Raw genomic sequence first — 18145 nt, forward strand, 5'->3', positions numbered from 1 at the left:
TCAAAGACCCTTAAGAATCTGAACCGAGGCTGGAAGTCAGCCAAGGGCCCCCAGGGCCACATGTGCAATGAATGCAGCACTGCTCTAGCCGCTGTCTCCCTTGACCGCCCCCCCCCACCCCTGTGGGTAGGCAGGATGTTAGTCACCGTTCTGCAGACGGGAAACTGAGGCCCCGGGAGGGAAAGTGACTTGTCCACAGGGCAGGGTGAACCCGACGCTCTGAACCCCGGCCAGTGCTCTCGATCAACACCGTGCTGCCTGCCTTACCCCATCTGCTTTGGCCGGTAGACTACTGTATGGCAAGCCCCATCTCGGCTTCAGTTTGGGCCATGGAGTCTAGACCCATGGCCCTGCCCTGCAGCCACCTGAAAACATGAATAGATGCTACTGGTCTGATGTGTCTTTCCTCAGAGAATATGTCCAGTGGGCACAGGGCAGGCTGTTAGGTGTCAGAGTGAGCTTCTTTAAAAGAGGGCCATGGATCAAGAAGGCAAAGCCAAGGGATGAAGTAGAATCCTTTTGCCTGGGAAGCTCAGTGAAAGGGGCAGCCTTCAATCCCTCCTGCCCCACCCTCGCCATGCTGGCCCAGGACAAGTAGGGCCAGAGGTGGGGAAAGGAAGAAAGCCGCCAGACTGCCCCATGGCTCCCAGACCCTTGTACAGCTGCTCTATGTCCTACCCTTAGCCTGGGTGCCATTCTTACACTCACACCTGTGTGCACGCCCACACACACATCACACACCTTGCTGGTCACAGTCACCGCCTGGCCTCTGTCCTGTGGGTCAGAGGTGGGACACTCTCCTGGGACAGCTCAAAAGAGTTGGGCCTGGGAAGTGGGGGCATCAGGGTAGCCCCGAGCGTAAGTGAGCAACATCTACACGTCCGATGAGAATCTGGATTCAGATCCTCTGACCTAAGGGAGGCTCCCTGGGGACTGGGTGAGAGAAGAGGACATACGGAGAAGGGGAAAGGAGGAATGCAATGTGTGGGAAGAGTGAAAAAGGAGGGAAGCGCCATGCAAGTAAGTGCTTGAAAGAGAGGGACAGGTAGAATGAGCCCCACGATGCCCTTCCCAGAAACGACAACCTCTGGGACTCAGCGCTCCTTGGGGAGCAGGCTCCGCCAGCCCTCCGCCACACCTCCCGTGGTTCTGGCACCCACGAGTGCCTTGGATGAAGAGGGCCAGTTCTGGCTGCGAAGGCCGATGCTGCAGAGTCAGCCCCCATCTCCCTCCCGGCCACGCCCGCCCAGCGGTCTCTTCCGCCGCTTTCAGCATCTACTCACCTGGGGACCCCAGGCGGGGCACGGTTGGGGCGCGAGGGCACCTGTGGGGGAGGGCCGAAGGGGTCAGGGGAAGCCCCCGGCCTGGAGGGCACGGGGGGCGCCGCCCCCAGGGCGGACCCAGCAGGCGGAGGCCCAGGAGCAGGGCCCCGCGACCCGGGCCGGGCTGGGGGCACGGCGGGGGCTCGGCGCTGCGGCGTTGGGCTGGACGTGGGTGACCTGAGGGCGACAGGAAGCGAAGGACAAGGCGAGGAAAAAGATGAGCGGCTCCGCCCCACTCCGAAGCCCCCGCCCATCCAAGCGCAGGCCACACTCAAGAGCGCAAAGCCCCGCCCCAGGTGATCGCAGGAGTTTAGGCCACGCCCCAGGTGGCTCCAATTTTCCAGCTCCACAAAGCTCCGCAGCCAGCGCTCCATGGCAAGCCCCGCCCAGCAACAAGCCCCGCCCTCTCTAAGATCCGCCCCTCGCTCCAAGTGGGAGCTGCCCCGGTGACGCGGGCGCGCCACTGCCCGGTCCCGGCCCTCCACCCACGGGCCCCGGACTGGGGGGCTTTGGGGCCGTGGGGGCCGGCCCTGGTACCTGCGTCCAGCCGGTACACTCTGCACCTGCAGCCAGGAGTCGTCCACGGGAGGGGGCATGGGCGTGCTGACAGTGGTCGTGTTGATGTCGCCAATGATGCTGAGAGCCTCCTTCAGCGCGTGGTACATGCGCAGCATCTCGTCCCGCCGCTGCGCTTGCTCGGCCGACTCTTCCATCAGTGTGTTCTGGTCCCCGCATGAGTACAGGTTGGCCAGCAGCTCCGAGAAGATGAATTCCTTGGTCTGCGTGCCAGCAGGTGAAGAGAGGAGAGGGCTGGGACCTGACGCCTGTCTGCCTGCTCCACCCGCAGGGCCCCGCTGGGACCCTGAGCTGGACCGGAAGCTTCGGGGCAGGGAGGGGTTTGTCTAAACTCAGAGATCTCCCCTGCCCCTTGCCCTTTTCTCTGATGGTCCAGAGAGGAAAATTGACCTGTTCAAGGTCACAGCTCTGAGAGTAGCTCAGGGACTACCGCACATCTACGACACCCCCTTCCTCAGCTTTTTTCAGCCCGTTTCCTCATCTGTAAAATGTGTTAGTTAAACCCCTTCTTTCCAAGGACCCGCATGCTCCGCCGGACCAAAATAAGGAAGACAGTTTAAAATTTTCGGAGCCTTCGAGTAACGGGTTGTGACTATATGCCTGGACTGGGGGAAATGTGAGTCTTGGTGTGTAGGGAAGGGGTGGGTCACCTGGCCTAGGCTCTGGGACATTCATGGAGAGATGCTGAGGTTTTTTTTTTTAATGCCATAGGCCTATCTTATGTATTCAGTATTCAAATATATGTTGAGCACCTTCTATGTGCTTGGTAGTGTGTTGCTATACACTGTATATTAATTTATTCCTCAACTCTATTATTATCCATATTTTACATATGAGGAAACAGGCTCAGAGAGGGTAGTTTGCTTGGCTTAAAGTCACACAGGGAATCTGAGGCAAAGCCAGGATTCAAACTGTTAGTGGTTCTGTGGAGTGTGCATGTCAAAACGTGACCTGGGTGTTCTGGTAAAACAGAGATTCTGAGCCCCTTTTGTGAAACTTTCTAGCATGTCTGAAACAATCTGAGTATGTGAATCTACAAAATAATATATGAAACCACATTATATGTTTTTCTATTAGATGGTTGTGGTCTGGACCCAGGCCGCCCTCCCTAGACCTGGTCCCACTGGCCTGACCCATGCTTCCTTTAGCCAACCTGGCCGCCCACCTCTGTGGTCCCACAAGAGCACTCGCCCACCCCGCCCACAGGGGTGCACCCACATTGTTGATCATCAGATGCATGATGGTCTTAGGCATAAGGTCACGCACGGTCTTGTTGACAATGGCCATGTACGAGTCTACCAGGTTCCGGATGGTCTCCACTTGCCGCTCCAGCTGTGGGTCCATGGAGTGCATGAAGCTGTCCGAGCCGTTCTCCTCGGTCTCGCTGGCCTGTCATTGGAGACAGAGAGTGTCAGGGTGGCTGGGTCCTGGGAGCCAGGTTCCAGGCACCAGCCCGTCCCCTCCAAGGGTGCCTGAAACGCTGAGGCACAGAGAGAAGCAACTGGCCACCAGCTGGATACACGCACACCAGCTCCTCCATACGCTCTGGGTCTCCGGGCTTTGCCCATCCCAGGACCTCTCAGGACTCCAGACCCTGGTTTAATCATATCTTGTCTCTGATTCTAGGGCCTAGAATTTGCCTGTTTCCCAGTCTATAAATTAGGAAAGGACATCTCTAAGGTCCCCTCTCAATTCTAAGGATCTGGCCAGAGGTGGTGCCAGGCTGAAGATGCATGGGAGAGGGCACCGGAGGGGCACACTCACCTTCTCCTTGTCCTGGGAGGCCCACACCAAGGTCATAGAGGTCACCACACCAGCATTGCCACAGCGGCCGGCACCAGCAGGCAGAGCAAAAGCAGATACACAGCAGAAAAAGGGGGAATTGAGTGAACCCAGGGCACTGTACCCCAACTCAGGCAACTCCAGACACCGCCACAGTGGCAGAGGAGTAAAAGGAGGAGGCAGTCCCCCAAAACCACCATCATATGACAGGGATGCAGCGAATGCCATCTGTGGCAGAGGAGTGGACATGAAACTGCTATTGGAGGGTGGGAGGAAGGCTCAACACTGGTCCCGCCCCAGCACAGGGACAGGGAGGAGGTCTGTTACTTTTGTGCTCAGTGAAGGCTCTGAAATGTGGCATTATTTGGTGTCACTGAGGATGGGACCCCAGACCCCTATTATAAGCAGCTGGCCCCTCCCCTCCCTGGCCTGCTACTCACCCCAACACGCTCAGGGTACACTCCAGCCCTCAGGAAAGAGGCCTTCCAGCTATCCACCTCCTCCTGTGTCTCGCAGGCCAGTTCCAGCTGCCGGTAATCCTTGTACACATTCCTGCAAGATGGGGCAGGTGGTGAGGGGAGACGGGGCGAAGCCCATTGACCTTAGTGGTGTGGGGCACGCAGGGACTGGGGTCATCACGCCTGGGGTCCAGTACTGGCTTTCTCGTTTCCCAGCTGGGTGACCCTGGGCAAGTCCCTTCCTCTCTTCAAGCCTCAGTTTCCTCATTTGGAAGATAGGTTAACAATAATAATTCCCGCCTCCTAGAGTCCTTGCAAGGATTCAGTGTAACGAGCAGGAACATGCTCAGTTAGAAAGGGATCGAGCCCTTGTACGAGGGCATCTGGGACAGGGCAGCCCCTGGCGTGGGACTGGCTCTGTCCCTGGCACTCTGGGGACTCCCTCAGTGGCAGCTATCCTGAACCCTCATCTCCGAGTAGGAGAAAGCCCACTAGAATCAGCCCTGTGTTGGGGGTGAGATGCCTGGTACTGACACTGGCCCCCAGACACTTACCAACATGAGAAGGGGACTGGGTCTGACTGGGGCTCTTTTTTGTCCCCAGTGCCTGGCAGTGTCTTATGCAGAGCAGGCACTAACCAAGTGACTGGAAAGATGGGGGTGGGGGTGGGGAGGAGGCAGGAAGGAAGGAGAAGGGGGAGGGAGGGTGGGTGGCTGGGAAGGTCTTGACTTGATGCTGAGCGCACAGTAGGGGTCCCGTAAATATTTGCCAAATGGATGACTTGCTATGGGGCTTGGGCAGGGCCCTCTCCTTTCTGAATCTGTGTGCCCCATTTCTCCTCAGCGGGGGAGGTTTGGGGCCCCACAACCCTGGCGCGGGGGCGGGCAGGCACCTCTGCTCCGTGTTAAACAGGGCGAAGATGTGCTTGCTCGACATGAAGCCCTTCTCTACGTCTCGCAGCTTCAGGTTGTCCACGGACAGCATGTATTTCTTCTCCTTCTCCTGCAGGGAGAGCCATGGGTGAGGTTGGCGCTGTGTTCTGCTACACCTCACTCCCTACGGGCCTCTGCACTGAGGGGCCTGGGGCTGTGGATCCTCACAGTGGCCCTGGGCTTCTGGCACCAGCTCCCTCGGACTGCCTGGGCGCAGGGCCTGCTGGGCACCTCTGCATACCTGCCGGAGCCCCAGGGCCAAGGGTGGCAAGGCTGAGGGTGGCTTCCACATCCTGCCCCAAGAAAGGCCTGGAGGCAAGCCAGCCCAGCCCCAACCCAGGGACCCTTCCAACCCCCTCAATTCCCCTCCTGGAGCCTCTCTCGTCGCCCTTGGCCTGGCTGCTGGGCCTGCTTTGGATAAGCCTCTGACTTCATTTCCTGACTAGAGACAGGAAGGGGGGCCGCCAGCCCCTCGCTTCAAAGGGCTGGCTCAGCCCACTCCCCCCAGACGCCCATGTGTTAGCAATCAGCACATAGCACAGGCCTGGAGATGGTGAGTCTGTGTGCAGATGTGTGTGGTTGTGTGTGTGCAAACACATACAAGCCCAAACACATATCCTGTCACCACTATGTGTACGTGCCCATGAGTCTTTGTTGCACAGATGTGTGAGTGTGAACTTGTGTGTCTGAGGAGGTACCCAGCAGAGCTGAGTGTCCATGTGAGCACGTTTGTGTGCCCATGAGGATGTGTGCACACTTTGGTAGATGTGCGTGGCAACTGTAAACATCTCTGTGTTTGCATGAACGTACCTGGGGCACGTGGACTGTGGGTTCACATGTTCACATGCACGCGGTTTTGTGTAACAGGCTGGGAGGTGGGACTGGGGGTGGGCGTGTGGGTGCCAGCCCTGGGTGCACACGTGTGCAAGCCTACATATCTGTAGGCTGCCGTGTCAAGGGGAGGGGCTCAGGTTTCGGGAGGGTGGACCCCAGGATGGGGCTCTGGGAGCAGGAGAGAGGTTTCTGTTGTGTGTGACTGCCGTGCCCACCCAGTGCCACAGGGCCCACGCTGGGGAGGGGGCAGAGGTGCTCCGTGTGGGTCTTAGGGACCCAGGACTTGAGCAGGAGCCTCACATATATCTCAGGTGGGGGGCTGGGTTTAGGAGAACCCTGCTCCCTGTCCTGGCATCATCCTGCCCACCTCCCTCTGCCCCCTGCACTCGCCTGGCCTGTCCAGCCACATAAAGCCCTCTTTATGCCAGGCGAGTGGCGGGTGGCCGGGAGCTGCAGAGGGCGGCTGGGGGAGGAGAGAAGGAAGTTGCACATGAGGCCAGGGAACATCTGGAAGTGTTCGAGGGAGGCCCTGCTGCCACCGCCCTGTGTGCTGGGGTTGGACACTAAGCAGGAGTGGCCTCCTCCCCCCACCCCTCCCTTCCTGCTGGCCGGCCCCCTCCCCAGGCCCCTCCCTCCCCACACAGCTCCTGCTCACCCCTGCCACGTCAAAGGAGGCAGAAGGGGAGCCGGGAGCAGAGAGGGGACCTGGGGCTGGCTGGGCTGGGGACGGGAGCCTTGGATCTCCAGGAGATGGGGCCGAAACTCCCACCAGACAACGGACACTGCCGTCCGGACGGACCGGAGGACACGTCCACTCCGTCTACCCAGTGTTTAGACTATCTGTTCAGGACTCCCAAATTGTACAGTAGTCTGCACATTGGTTAGGCTGGCTGGGTTAGACCCTCGGCGCCGCTGGAGAGCTGGACCGACATCTGCCACCCCCGAGCTGGAGCCTGGAGCTGGGGCAGGGGGCACGGGGGCATGGGGTGGGCTGGGAGGAGGTGCAGAGGGCTGGGGTGCCGCCCTACTGGGACACGGGCTGGGGGTGTCGATGGGGGGTGAGAGGAGATGGAGAAGATGGGGGCAGTTAATGAGGACCGGGGATGTGGGTGGCTGTCTGCCCAGAGGGTCGCCCCAATCCCAGAGACCAGAGGGCTGGTGGCTGGGGGAAGCCTGGGGACAGATTACCCTCCCCCTCGGCCGGGGCCACCTCCATGTCCCCAGATGCTCTAGTGCAAAATTCCATCACATGCAATACACACACACACCGCCTCACCTCGACACATGTACCCCACAACTCAGGCACACACGTCCCCAAACCTGCACTTCAAATCACACATCTAAGCCCCAAGCACACACACACATCGCAAGCGCACACACGAGTGAGCGCACTCCCACCCCCCTTACACCCTAAATACATACACATGAAATACACACCTATTCTCAAATATTGCACACACATCTTCCTTCCTCAGCCTGCTTGCCCAACCCCCCCCACGCACACCCGGACACACTGAGCGCAGCACACACGTCGGTCATGCTTCAGGCACACAGAGCCTGCCCCCAAGTGCACACGAGAGCCTCCTATACGGAACATACCTAGATGCTCACATCCCGAACTCTCTCCTGCAAACACCCCCACACAACAGCCCAGTGCTGGCTCCCACACCCACGCCCACTCCCCGCCTACGCTCGGGGCCAGCTTCCGCACAACTAAACTCCAGTGTACATGCAAAGCTCAAAAACGACCCCCCAGGCATGAGGTGAGGGGCCCTTCCCGGGTACCCTGTCCCCACCTACGGTGCAGTCAGCCAGCCCCAGGTCACACTGTACGCTAAGGGGCCCACAGTGGGCACCCCCCCAGCCCATGGCCTGAGTGACAGAGCAGGAAGTGACGCCCCTCACCCGCCTGCCACGCCACCTCACACTCCATCCCTTGCAGGGGCCCCTGTGCTCAGGGAGAGGCCAGGGTTGAGGTAATGAGGTCCAGATGGCCGGGCGCCCCCGCCAGTGCTGACAGGGGGCCCCGCCCAAGGTGGAGTGGGGGCCTGCCCAGGGCGACTTGGAGGGGCAGAGATCGAGGTGGGGGGCTGGGAAACCAAAGTCGCCAGGCCCCACCTTGAGCCTCACTTCCCCGTCTCGAGGTGAGAGCACCCTCTCCCCCAGGAGCAACCTCAGGAAGAAGAGGGTCCCTTCCCCCATACTGTGGCCAGCTGGAATTCATTACCACAAGCCCCCCCAGCCCTCCCCGCTCTCTCTGGTCACCTCTGGAATCCAGATGTAGAAGCCAAATAGACTCATTCTTAAAGGAGACCAGCAGCCAGGGAGGGAGGGAGTGGGGCGGGGCGGGGGTCTACGCGCCCCACTGGGCAGGGAGGGGCCTCTGCGGGACCCCATCACTTTTGGCCCCTCGGCCTGGGGGCTCTCCAAACATCTCCCTTGGACGGGGGAACCCGGGGACTGGAGTGCAGGGGTTAACAGGGTGTCTGGCAGCTGGACTCTGTGTGTCACGGGCCTGTGGGGGCCACAGAAGAGGCGGCACGCCCTGGAGCAGGAAGACAGGAAGGCCGCAGGGCCGGCGGGCTGGGGGTGCCGGGCACCCGTGCCCACCCTCTTGATGGTGCGCAGCCCCGAGCTCCCCAGTCCAGCCAGGCCAGCTCCTCTGCCCAGCCTGCGTGAGCCCGCAGGACTGCCTGCCCTGATCCTCGCAGCCCACCTCCGCCCAAGGACCTTCGGTAGCTTTTATTTTTTTAAACCCTGCTGGGTGGTCCAGGCCACACCAAGCCAGCAGTAGGGCCTGAGCTAACACAGGCCACCAACCCAACTCCTTGATGACCGGTGTTCCTCCACTCACCTCGTCATCCTTGTACCAGGACAGATTCTCGGCGGTCAGCACAAACCAATACTCCTTGGAGCCTCCCTTCATAATGCCAATATTGTTGATGGTCAGCCAGCCCTTCCGGATGACCTGGAGGGCAGGGGCACGCGGTCAGTGGGCAGAGACCAGGCTTCCCCATGGAGGACCGGGTAGGCAAAGAGAGGCACTGAAAAGCCCGCTCCTCTCCCTGCTCTTGGAGGCCTGGCTGGTCAGGGAGGGTGGGGGCCAGACCTGTCCTGGTTTGAATCACAAGTGAAAAGGTTGGAAGACAGAGGAAGGCAGAAATCTGCTCAGGACAAACAGCCTTCTGACAGCCAGAGCCGTCTGTGTAGGGGACTGGTGGCCTTGGTAAGGGATGAGCTCCCCACCACTAAAAGTATGCAAGGAGAGCTTAGGTGGCCAACTGGGCAAGACCACTCTGAGCGCCTTTTCAGCTTCAGATCTGATTGATTCTAAGTCTTGTCTCTGACCTCAGGGACTTTGCACATGCTGCTGTTGCCTCTGCCTAGAAACACTTCCCCTCCTGTCTGCCCGGCAAATTCCCACTCACCCTCTGGGCCTTGGCTCAGAAGTCACATTCTCAGGTGGCCCCTCCCCCCCCCAGAAGTCAGGACCTCCATTATAATATTTTATCACTCTCTTGAGTCTTCTCTGACAGTGACTGGTATTTTGAATTAATGTGTGTGTGTGTGTATCTGTTCATGTCAGCCTCCCGTGCTAAATTGTGGACTCCCTTCCCTGTCGCATCCCAGCACCTCACAGAGCGCTCAACAGGCAGAGGCGACCAGTAAACACCTGTGGCATGAATACGCAAGGCTGCAATAGTGGAGTTCGAAGAATCTTTGGCGCCAGGCCCCAGACACAGGTGTCGGGGAATTGGGGCGGGGGGGAAACCTCAAAGTAGCAGGAAAAGGTGCCTTTTCCCAGCAGGAAGAAGCTGTTCCCAGGACTGTCCTGAGCCATCGCCACACACCAGGGCCCTTGGACTGTGCTCCAAGGGCAGAGCCACGGCCCAGACCTGGCTGGATGCAGAGGAGCCGGGAACTGCGTCTTCCCCGCCCCCTTAGCCCTGGCCTCCCTGGTCTTCTCTTCTGGGCGCCCAGAGAAGGCCCAAGGAGCCTGGGGCCAGGCCTGCTTCTGAGACCCTCGAAGTCCTCCTTAACCCTCGCTGGCTTCCCCAGGAACCCGAGTCACATGGTGGACCAGTAGCTGAGCCATTAACAGAGACACAGCAGCCTGGTGCCCTGTAGCGCCTCTCCCACCCCGTCCCAGTCCAATGAGGATTCCTTCAGTTTCTTGCCACCGTCTTTGGAAACGGGTCCGAGCACCACAGCCCAGCAGTCCGCATCTCAGAGCCTGACCAGCGGGCCCGCCACCCTGCTGCTGGCCCGATCGATCTGCACCCGTCGTCCTCCCTTGGCCACCCCCAGCCCCGCCCTCCTCCCCGCTCATCCAAAACCCCTCCAGAGCCCCTCCCACTCCCCCCTGCCACTCTTCCTGGGCCATGCCTGTAGGCCTAGGTCTCCAAGATGCAGGGCCAGGGCATGACTCCTCTCCAGCGGCCAGCACAGTGCAGGCGCCAGTGAGTGCTTACTGAACCAAACTGCCCTGGGTTACTCCACTCATGGATTACTTTATTCTACTGAGCACCTACTGGGTGCCAGGAAAGCTTAAAAACCCATCCATCCATCCAGACACCCATTCACCTAACAGATGTTTAAGGAGCACCTACTCAGTGCCAGGCCCCTGCCAGGCATTTTTGCCCACCCCAGCCCGCATGGTCTGCCTCTGGCTGAGGCAGTGCTTAGCTTGTGCGCACTGGCGGACAGGTTGATGGGACTCTGCCTGCGGACAGGCCTGGCCTCTGGCCTGACAGTGCATGCAAGCAGCTCAAGCCAGAGGCACCCTCTTGCCCATCCCCACTGCAGTGAGTCCCTTCCTCCCCCTCACTACACAAGCCAAGAGCCCCAGTCCTGGTACTCACCAGAATCTCATCCTGTAAAGAGGTAACCATAGCAACCACGAGAAGCATTGGGAGAGAGGAGAGAGGATTACTGAGGCAGGGTGGGAGGCTGGTGGCTGGCAGCTGGCAGGCTCCCTGGCCCCCGTGAGACCCTTCCCCTCGGGGGACGAGGCTCTCAGAGCTTGGCATCCATCTGGCACCCTTCATCCCTCGGGCTGGGGCACCGGGGCTCACTCACCTGGTTGCCTGAAGTCTTCTTCTTGTTCATCTGGTTGCTCCTCTGCTGAGCACTATGGGAGAGAGAGGACGGTCTCAGAACTTCTCCTTTCAAGAGGCCCAGCTCCATTGCCACTGCTCAGTGGGCACCAAACCCAGAGGGTCAACCCTGACCTGGATCCTCCCCCCCCACCACACACACACACACACACGTGGTGTCACCTTCTCTGCCCAAGGAGCACTCACTTGGCAAAGCCGATGAAGTCCTCGTGGTTGGTGTTCATGTACGCCAGCTCAATATCGATGAGGAGCATGACCTTCAAGGACACAGAGGTCAGGAGGCAGGTGGAAAACACCCAAGTTTCAAAACGTATGAAATACTTATAGCACATAGAGGATCCATAACAAAATTAATCCACAGTCTATAATAAATGAATATAGGCATACACACGAGTGTATGTAATAAATAAAGAGTTCCTTCCCAAGAAACACAAGTCAAAACAGTCAAAGAACATGAATGGGTTCATAGAAGAAATGTACATGGCCAGTAGGATACAGACCTCATCCTCATTAATAAAGAAATGCAAGTTAAAACCACGAGACCCTTTTAAATCCACCAACTTACTACTAAATACTCACAATGACCAGTGGGCATAACTTGAAAGAGGATGAATTCTCTCATATACTGCTAATATCATATACTGTTGTGATATGCAAGTTGATATCAAATTCTTGGAGGGCAATTTGGTAAAGTTTAACAACATTAAAACGCACATTCTCACTTCTAGAACCGTATCACACAAACACATCAGTGAGCAAAGGTGTATGTGCCAGGGAGCTCAGTGTGGTGCGGTTGGTCCTGGAGAAAAATGGGGAACGAGCCAAGGGCCACTGAAAGGGGAATGAGATGGTGGTGCCCCTAAACCATAAAGCTGCTCCAGGAATGGGGACAGTCTCGAGGTCCCGGCGCCGGCAGACCCTCTTTGCAAGTGGTTGAGAGTCATGGTGAGTGTGACGCCTCGGATGCGGCCTGCAGGCCTCGGACCCAGGGCCCCCCGCTTCCTGCGAACCTGGGGCCTGGCCTCACCAAGCCTGAGGGTCCCCAGAGGACTCGTTTCTGCCTGACCCCACCGTGGGGAAGACACACGACAGGGGCAGGTGACATGTCTGAGGGGTAACGGGTGATCAGCCGACGGATGTGAGCGCCGATGATTGTCTTCAGAGAAGAAGGCATGACACACATGTGACAGGAATGGGGCTAAGATGTGGGTGGAATCTGGAATCTGTGTGTGAAGGAAAAATTCCTGGAAGGGGCAGCCGGGGGCGGGCGGCAGCGACAGAGGGTCACTTACTTGTACTTCAATCACGTCAATACTAACTGAATATTTTATGGAGCATTTATCAGTTTTGTAATTAAAAAGAGATCAATAAGAATTTTTCAAGACTTTACTTATTTATTTTCAGGGGAGGGAAGGAGAAAGAGGGAGAGAATCGAACGGTGACCTTTCACATTGTGGGACCACACCCAACCAACTGAGCCCCATCGGTCAGGGTGCGATCCATGAGAATTCACAAACAACATCAAAAACAAAAATGGGAGTGATTGGGGGCAGTGCAGTTGTGGCAAGGGGATGTGTAAGGACAGAAATTGGGAAGTGGTAGCCAGGGGTGGGCTTGAACAGAAGGAGGGGAGATGGGCGAGGAAAGGGGACTGGTCTGCGAGCCCCACGTGGGCTGTGAGGAGGGCCCGCTCGCCTCTGCCCCTCCCAGCGCAGATGCAGCGGCCGGCAACATGTTTGTGACAGAGTGAATTTTTGATTAATGACTACATAAAAGGAAGAGGCGTGGCTATGACAGGTACAGGGGACTCAGAGAAACAGCAAACAGAGAGAGAGGCCCAAAAAGAGGTGACCAGAGGATAGACTGCTGGGAAGTTCAGGGGCAGATGGTGGGGATGGAAAATGGTGCAGCTGTCCTTGGAAATCAGTGTGGTGGTTACTCAGACAATGACCATGCAGCCCACGGCTCAGTTGGTTGGAGCATCGTCCCGTAGACTGTAAGGTCACGGGTTTGATTCCGGGTCAGGGCACATGCCTGGGTTTCAAGTTCAGTCACTGGCTGGGGTGTGTGCAAGAGGCAAGCGATCGATGCGTCTCTCTCACATCAGTGTTTCTCTCTCCCTCCCTCTTTCTCTAAAGTCGATTTAAAAAACTTAACCTGCACAGGATTACATAGAATGACCATATGATCCAGCAATTGCATTTCTAGGTATAGACGCACAAGAATTGAGAGCAGGGTCTGGAAGGTGATACTTGTACACCTGTGTTCATAGGGGAATTATCTGCAACAGCCAAAAGGTGGAAACAGCCCAAACGGACGAACAAAATGGGGTGCACACGGGGCCCCATTCAGCCTTCAGCAGGAAGTGCGGGCATATCCACCACGTGGGGGAACTGGAGGACGTGATGATGAGTGAAGTCGGCCAGACACAAAAGGACAAATTTCGCACGCGATCACTTATATGAGGTCCCTAGGGTTGTCACAGGCACAGAAAGAGGAAGTAGGATGGTGGCCCCGGGGGTCAGGGGTCAGGGGAACGGGGAGTCAGTATTTAACGGGGACAGAAGTTCATTCTGGGAAGATGAAAACTTCCGGGAAGGGATGGTGGTGGTGACTGCACCACTGTGTGTGTGATTTAATGCCACCGGGCTGCACAGTAAAGTCTGGGGGGGTGCATGTGTGTGTGAATTTTCCCACAATAAAAGAGAGAGAGAAGCAGAGATTTGGTAGGAGGACAGAAAGTACGGCTGACACAGGAGAGACAAAATGGGAAGAAGGGAGAGAGCCCGGGACGGACGCCCCCCGGGAATGGGGGCGCGGGCTCACCTGCTCCTTGGTGCGGCCCTCACGCTCCCGGATGTGGGTGGTCACAATCCGTTCCATCTCCTCTCGCAGCCGGGGGTACTGCTGGAGCTGGGGGAGGGCGGGAGGGGAGAGAGCCACGTACACAGGGGGCACGGGCAGGAAACACCCCAACCCCACAGAGCCCAGGGGTCCAGGCGTGGGGGGGGAGGCACCCACAGGATGCCCGAGGGGTGGGGGGGCAGAGAGATCTGGGGTCCCAGGAAGCTGATGGCACCCAGCCATGGCCACCCCTTTCCTCCAAGAATGGGTCCCGAATGGCAATTCAAGGGTCTCCTGGTTTCAGGCCTTCTTCACTGACTGTCCTATCTAGGCAACCAGGGGTGGGAGGGCGGTCCGTGGGCAGAAATGCCACGGGAATCCGCTTGCTCCTTGGCGCCGGCTTGGTGGCAGCCGTCTTGAAAACAGACATTCCACTGAGGCCTTGGCTTGGTGGCCTGTTAGCTCCCAAAGCTCTCCCTGACCCTCAGGGCTCCCCCTTGCCCAAAGGCTTGGAGGGACAGTCAGGTGGGGAGTCAGGCAGGACATTCCTATCCAGGAAGAATCTGGGGAGGGCAGGGCCCAAGGTGCCGATTGGCCTCCTGAATCAGGCTGGGGACAGGCAATGCTCCTTGTCAGAGCTTTGAGGCAGGGGAAGCCAGCAGTCACACAGAGGACATGCGGGAGCCACAGACGTGGGCATGCGAGGGCACGTGGTGGGGGGCATGCAGAGCGGGGTGCCAGCAGCATGAGCAGTACCCCGCGGGGGCCTGGTTGGGCCCCTGGCCCTCTCGGTGGAACCCACCCAGTTTGCCCCTCTGTGCAGGCTGGGGACTGGCACCGTCATCTCCAGCCACATCTGTCTGGCTCCGAGCTGGCCAGCCGACCTGTCTCTACTTGGCTCCTCTGGGGTCAGGAGCTCAGCAACACCCACTGCCTCCCAGTTTTTATCAACTGAGGCTGGAGGAAAACTTGCTCCAAGCCTTCCCACTCTGTCTGTGGACTCCGCCCTCAGCTCAGCTGGACTGCAGACAAAGCCCAGGGTGACACCTCCTCCTTAAAGTCACTGTTGGATGCCACCTCCATCCAAAAGCCTGCCCTGACCACCCAGGAGCTGGATCAGGGGCCTCCCTGTCACCTTCCCTCAGCAAACTGTATTCTAATTGCCCTGAAGGTGGGGGCAGGGCCAGGTGCACCACCAGAGTTCAGAGAGGGCGTGCCGCAGGGATGTGGGATGTATGGAGGGTGGAGGTCTTTGCCCTCCTGGCCAAGGAGGCTCCTGTGCCCTCTGACTCGTGAGCTAGCAACTCCTCAGGGAGGGAGACTCGCTGAGCTGTTGAGGGTGGGAGCCCACCCACAGGGATGTCCGGTCTGCATTCCCCCTCAGTGGCCATGTGGGACCCAAATGGGGCAAAGCTAGAACCGCTGTTTGTCCCTGGGCTAGGCCACTCAGGTGGATCCCCCTAGGTGGGAAGAGAGCCGCAGGTTAGCACGACTAGGTCACAGGTACCGATTCTGAGGGCAAGATGGAGGCCAAGGAGACGTGTGGGGACACTGGGAGGGGAAGGACGATGGGGGAGGAAGCAGCGCCCTGGGTGCCAGCCCGGGGACGCAGATGTGAGCTGTCGCATCCTCCCACCCCACCTGCCCAGTGCCTGACGTGGCCAAGGCCAGGGGCATCTGGGGGAGGGGCAGCCTGAGACCAAAGGCTTAAAAACAACCCCATGGGGAGGCCCATTGGAACCTGCTGCCCCACGAGGCTCAAGGAGTGGTTCCCATTCCTTCCGGAAGGAAGTCTCCAAGTTGGAGCGGAGATTTGGGACTGAGTCCCCACCACCAGAAGGCGTCCTCTGGGGTGGTCCCGAGTGTCCCCTTGCAGGGTGGGGCTGCAGGGGAAGGGAGAGGGTGGGCAGGGAGGGAGGAGGAGGGAGCAGTTTGCCAAAGAGCATGACCAGTTCTCCCACTAGCCGCCTGGTTGTCACATTCGTCAAGTTTTCCACGTGTCACACACGCAGGGCAGCCTCAGCCCCCTTGAGAAGCTCTCCATTCCTTCTGAGCATCTTTTTCCATTCTGACGGCCTCTGAGCATTCCCAGAACTTTTAGCCAGTTTCTGAAATGGAACTTTGCTCTCTCAGACCTTGGCTGAGACGGGTAGTGAGCTGGAGCCCACCAGTAAGTGGTCAGGCACAGGCCCTGGAGTCACACGGCTCTGGTTCAAAGCCAGCCAGCGCCTGTCCCGCCCACGCTCCTCAGAGCAGAGGCTGGAGCTCTCGGAGCCTCCGCCCGTCCCTGTGGAAAAAGTGGCAGTAGTGGCGCCTTCCCTCGGAGGGTGGTTGTGCGGACGGAGCAGCACGCCACACGCCCGACACTCCGGATTCTGTCCAGAGGGGAAAACTGATCCCAGCAGGCCCAGGAATAATTACAGTTGACTATTTTTCTCTGGCAGGCGCTGGACATTTGGGGAAGGGGGAGGAAAAAAGGACAAAGATAGCTGAATTTTGCCACATAAAGAAAAAATAATTTGTATGTGTGAAATAAGCCAAAAGGTGGAACTCTTAAAAAATAATTTCAGCGATTTCCTTTTGAAATTTTCTGTTGATCATTTTTTTCAGTTCACAAAAATCATACAGACTCACCATAAAAAATTTGAAAGTGATTAAAACTTGTGCAATAAAATGGAAAAATTCCTATGTTCTTGCTCTCTCTTAAAGTAATAGTTAGCATTTTGGTGAATATGTCTTTGGGACTTTATCGTTCATATACATTTCCCCCCTAAGCAGGACACATTCTTTTCTGAAATCTGCCTCCTCCTCCCCTTCAGCACGTTGTGGAGGGAGATAGGAAAGGAGATGAATGTGCCTTGACCTTCAAGCAGCTGTGGGCATGCTTTGTTTTATTGCCCTTTGCTGATGTTGCAGGTTTTAAAAATGGAAGGTAAGACCCTCCACCAACAAAGAGACTGTGACTCACTGAAGTCTCAGAGGATGGTCAGCGTGTGTTAGCAATAAAGTATTTTAAAGTGAAGGTATGTACGTTGCTTTTTTTTAGACAAAATGCTGTTGTACACTTGAGAGACTGCAGTATAGAGTAAATACAACTTATATGCACTGGAAAACCAAAAAAAAAAAAATTGTGTGACTTGCTTTATTGTGATTCCTTTCATAGCAGAGGTCTGGAATCAAAGCCATGACATCTCCAAGGTACGACTGTATCGCCTTGAATTGTCTGTGTAATGCTTTATATAATCAGTCTCTTCTGGATGGACACATGGGCTATTCCCAAAATTTTACACTAAATTATATAAATGTCTAACCACTATGGTGTACATCTGAGATTAATATAAAATAATACTGAGTGCCAGCTGTAATTAACAACCCCCCCCCCCCGAAATTCATGTTTTTAAGAGAAAAAGCAGGATGAGCCCTGGCTGGTGTGGCTCAGTGGATTGAGTGCCGGCCTGCGAACCAGATGGTCGCTGGTTCAATTCCCAGCCAGGGCACATGCCTGGGTTGTGGGCCAGGTCCCCAGTAGGGGGCGAGTGAGAGGCAACCACACATTGTTTCTCTCCCTCTCTTTCTCCCCTCCCCTCTCTAAAAATAACTAAAAATCTTTTAAAAAGGATTTTTAAAAAAGCAGGGTGATAATACATTCATAGTGTGATTGCATAACAAAACAAACAAATCTATGTATAGAAAAAAAGATTTGAAGAAATCTCAATTGGTGAAAACTTTTCCCAGGGCAGTCTTGCCTAGGATCCGTGGTACAGTGGGATCGCGACTCAGGGGTCACAGCACTGGTGAGTGGGGGAGTCCAGCCCGGCTTTTATTCCACTTGCAGTGGGCACGGAGTGGATGCTAATTTGCTCAGTCTGTCCCCATTGGGCGCACACTGGGCAAAAGGGAGACAGCATTGTGAAAGGGGTGCACGTGACTGGCCATGTATGAGCCACGGACACTGATACTTTGGAAATTAAGGCAGGTGTGCCCGCACCTCTCCAGTGGAGGGGTCTTTTCACACACAGGTGAGGCCGAGCTCTTCCCCAGAGACCCTGGTTCCTCTTGCTGGGACGGGGGTTGGGGGGGAGGCTTTGAATTCTGGAAAGGATCCCTCAGGCAACTGACACCCCTGCACTCCCCGGGAAGAACTGCTTCAGACAATCTGGCTAAAAATCTTCAAAATGCCCAAAAGCAGACGAGTGGGAAAAAGGCATCTAAAAGGTCCGATGCCTCGAAAAGAGGCTGACCCTGCCCAGTGTGTGGATTAACGTCCAATGAGCAGTCCA

The 18145-nt window shown here is 57.0% G+C and overlaps 1 protein-coding gene across 15 annotated transcripts in view; it reads right to left on the reverse strand.

Annotated features, from left to right (window-relative positions):
- The window catches only part of DNM1 (dynamin 1), a 41317-nt gene that overhangs the window by 3071 nt on the left and 20101 nt on the right, over positions 1 to 18145 (reverse strand). For 9 of the 15 annotated variants that reach the window (XM_037152807.2, XM_037152516.2, XM_037153146.2 and 6 more), the window contains exons 11-21: positions 13848 to 13934; positions 11208 to 11278; positions 10984 to 11035; positions 10767 to 10778; positions 8759 to 8872; positions 5031 to 5140; positions 4121 to 4232; positions 3663 to 3674; positions 3117 to 3287; positions 1860 to 2101; positions 1284 to 1499 (exon numbers count right to left, since the gene is read on the reverse strand). In XM_037152807.2, coding sequence (XP_037008702.1) covers positions 1284 to 1499; positions 1860 to 2101; positions 3117 to 3287; positions 3663 to 3674; positions 4121 to 4232; positions 5031 to 5140; positions 8759 to 8872; positions 10767 to 10778; positions 10984 to 11035; positions 11208 to 11278; positions 13848 to 13934 — 1199 coding nt within the window. Of the gene's footprint in view, positions 1 to 290; positions 293 to 1283; positions 1500 to 1859; positions 2102 to 3116; positions 3288 to 3662; positions 3675 to 4120; positions 4233 to 5030; positions 5141 to 8758; positions 8873 to 10766; positions 10779 to 10983; positions 11036 to 11207; positions 11279 to 13847; positions 13935 to 18145 lie in introns of all 15 variants that reach the window. The other 6 variants (XR_005083623.2, XR_005083633.2, XR_008392131.1 and 3 more) reach the window with 3 other exon arrangements.

Source organism: Artibeus jamaicensis, unplaced genomic scaffold, assembly GCF_021234435.1.
Source record: "Artibeus jamaicensis isolate MK-2021 breed Jamaican fruit bat unplaced genomic scaffold, CSHL_Jam_final contig_471, whole genome shotgun sequence".
NCBI classification, from domain to species: domain Eukaryota; kingdom Metazoa; phylum Chordata; class Mammalia; order Chiroptera; family Phyllostomidae; genus Artibeus; species Artibeus jamaicensis.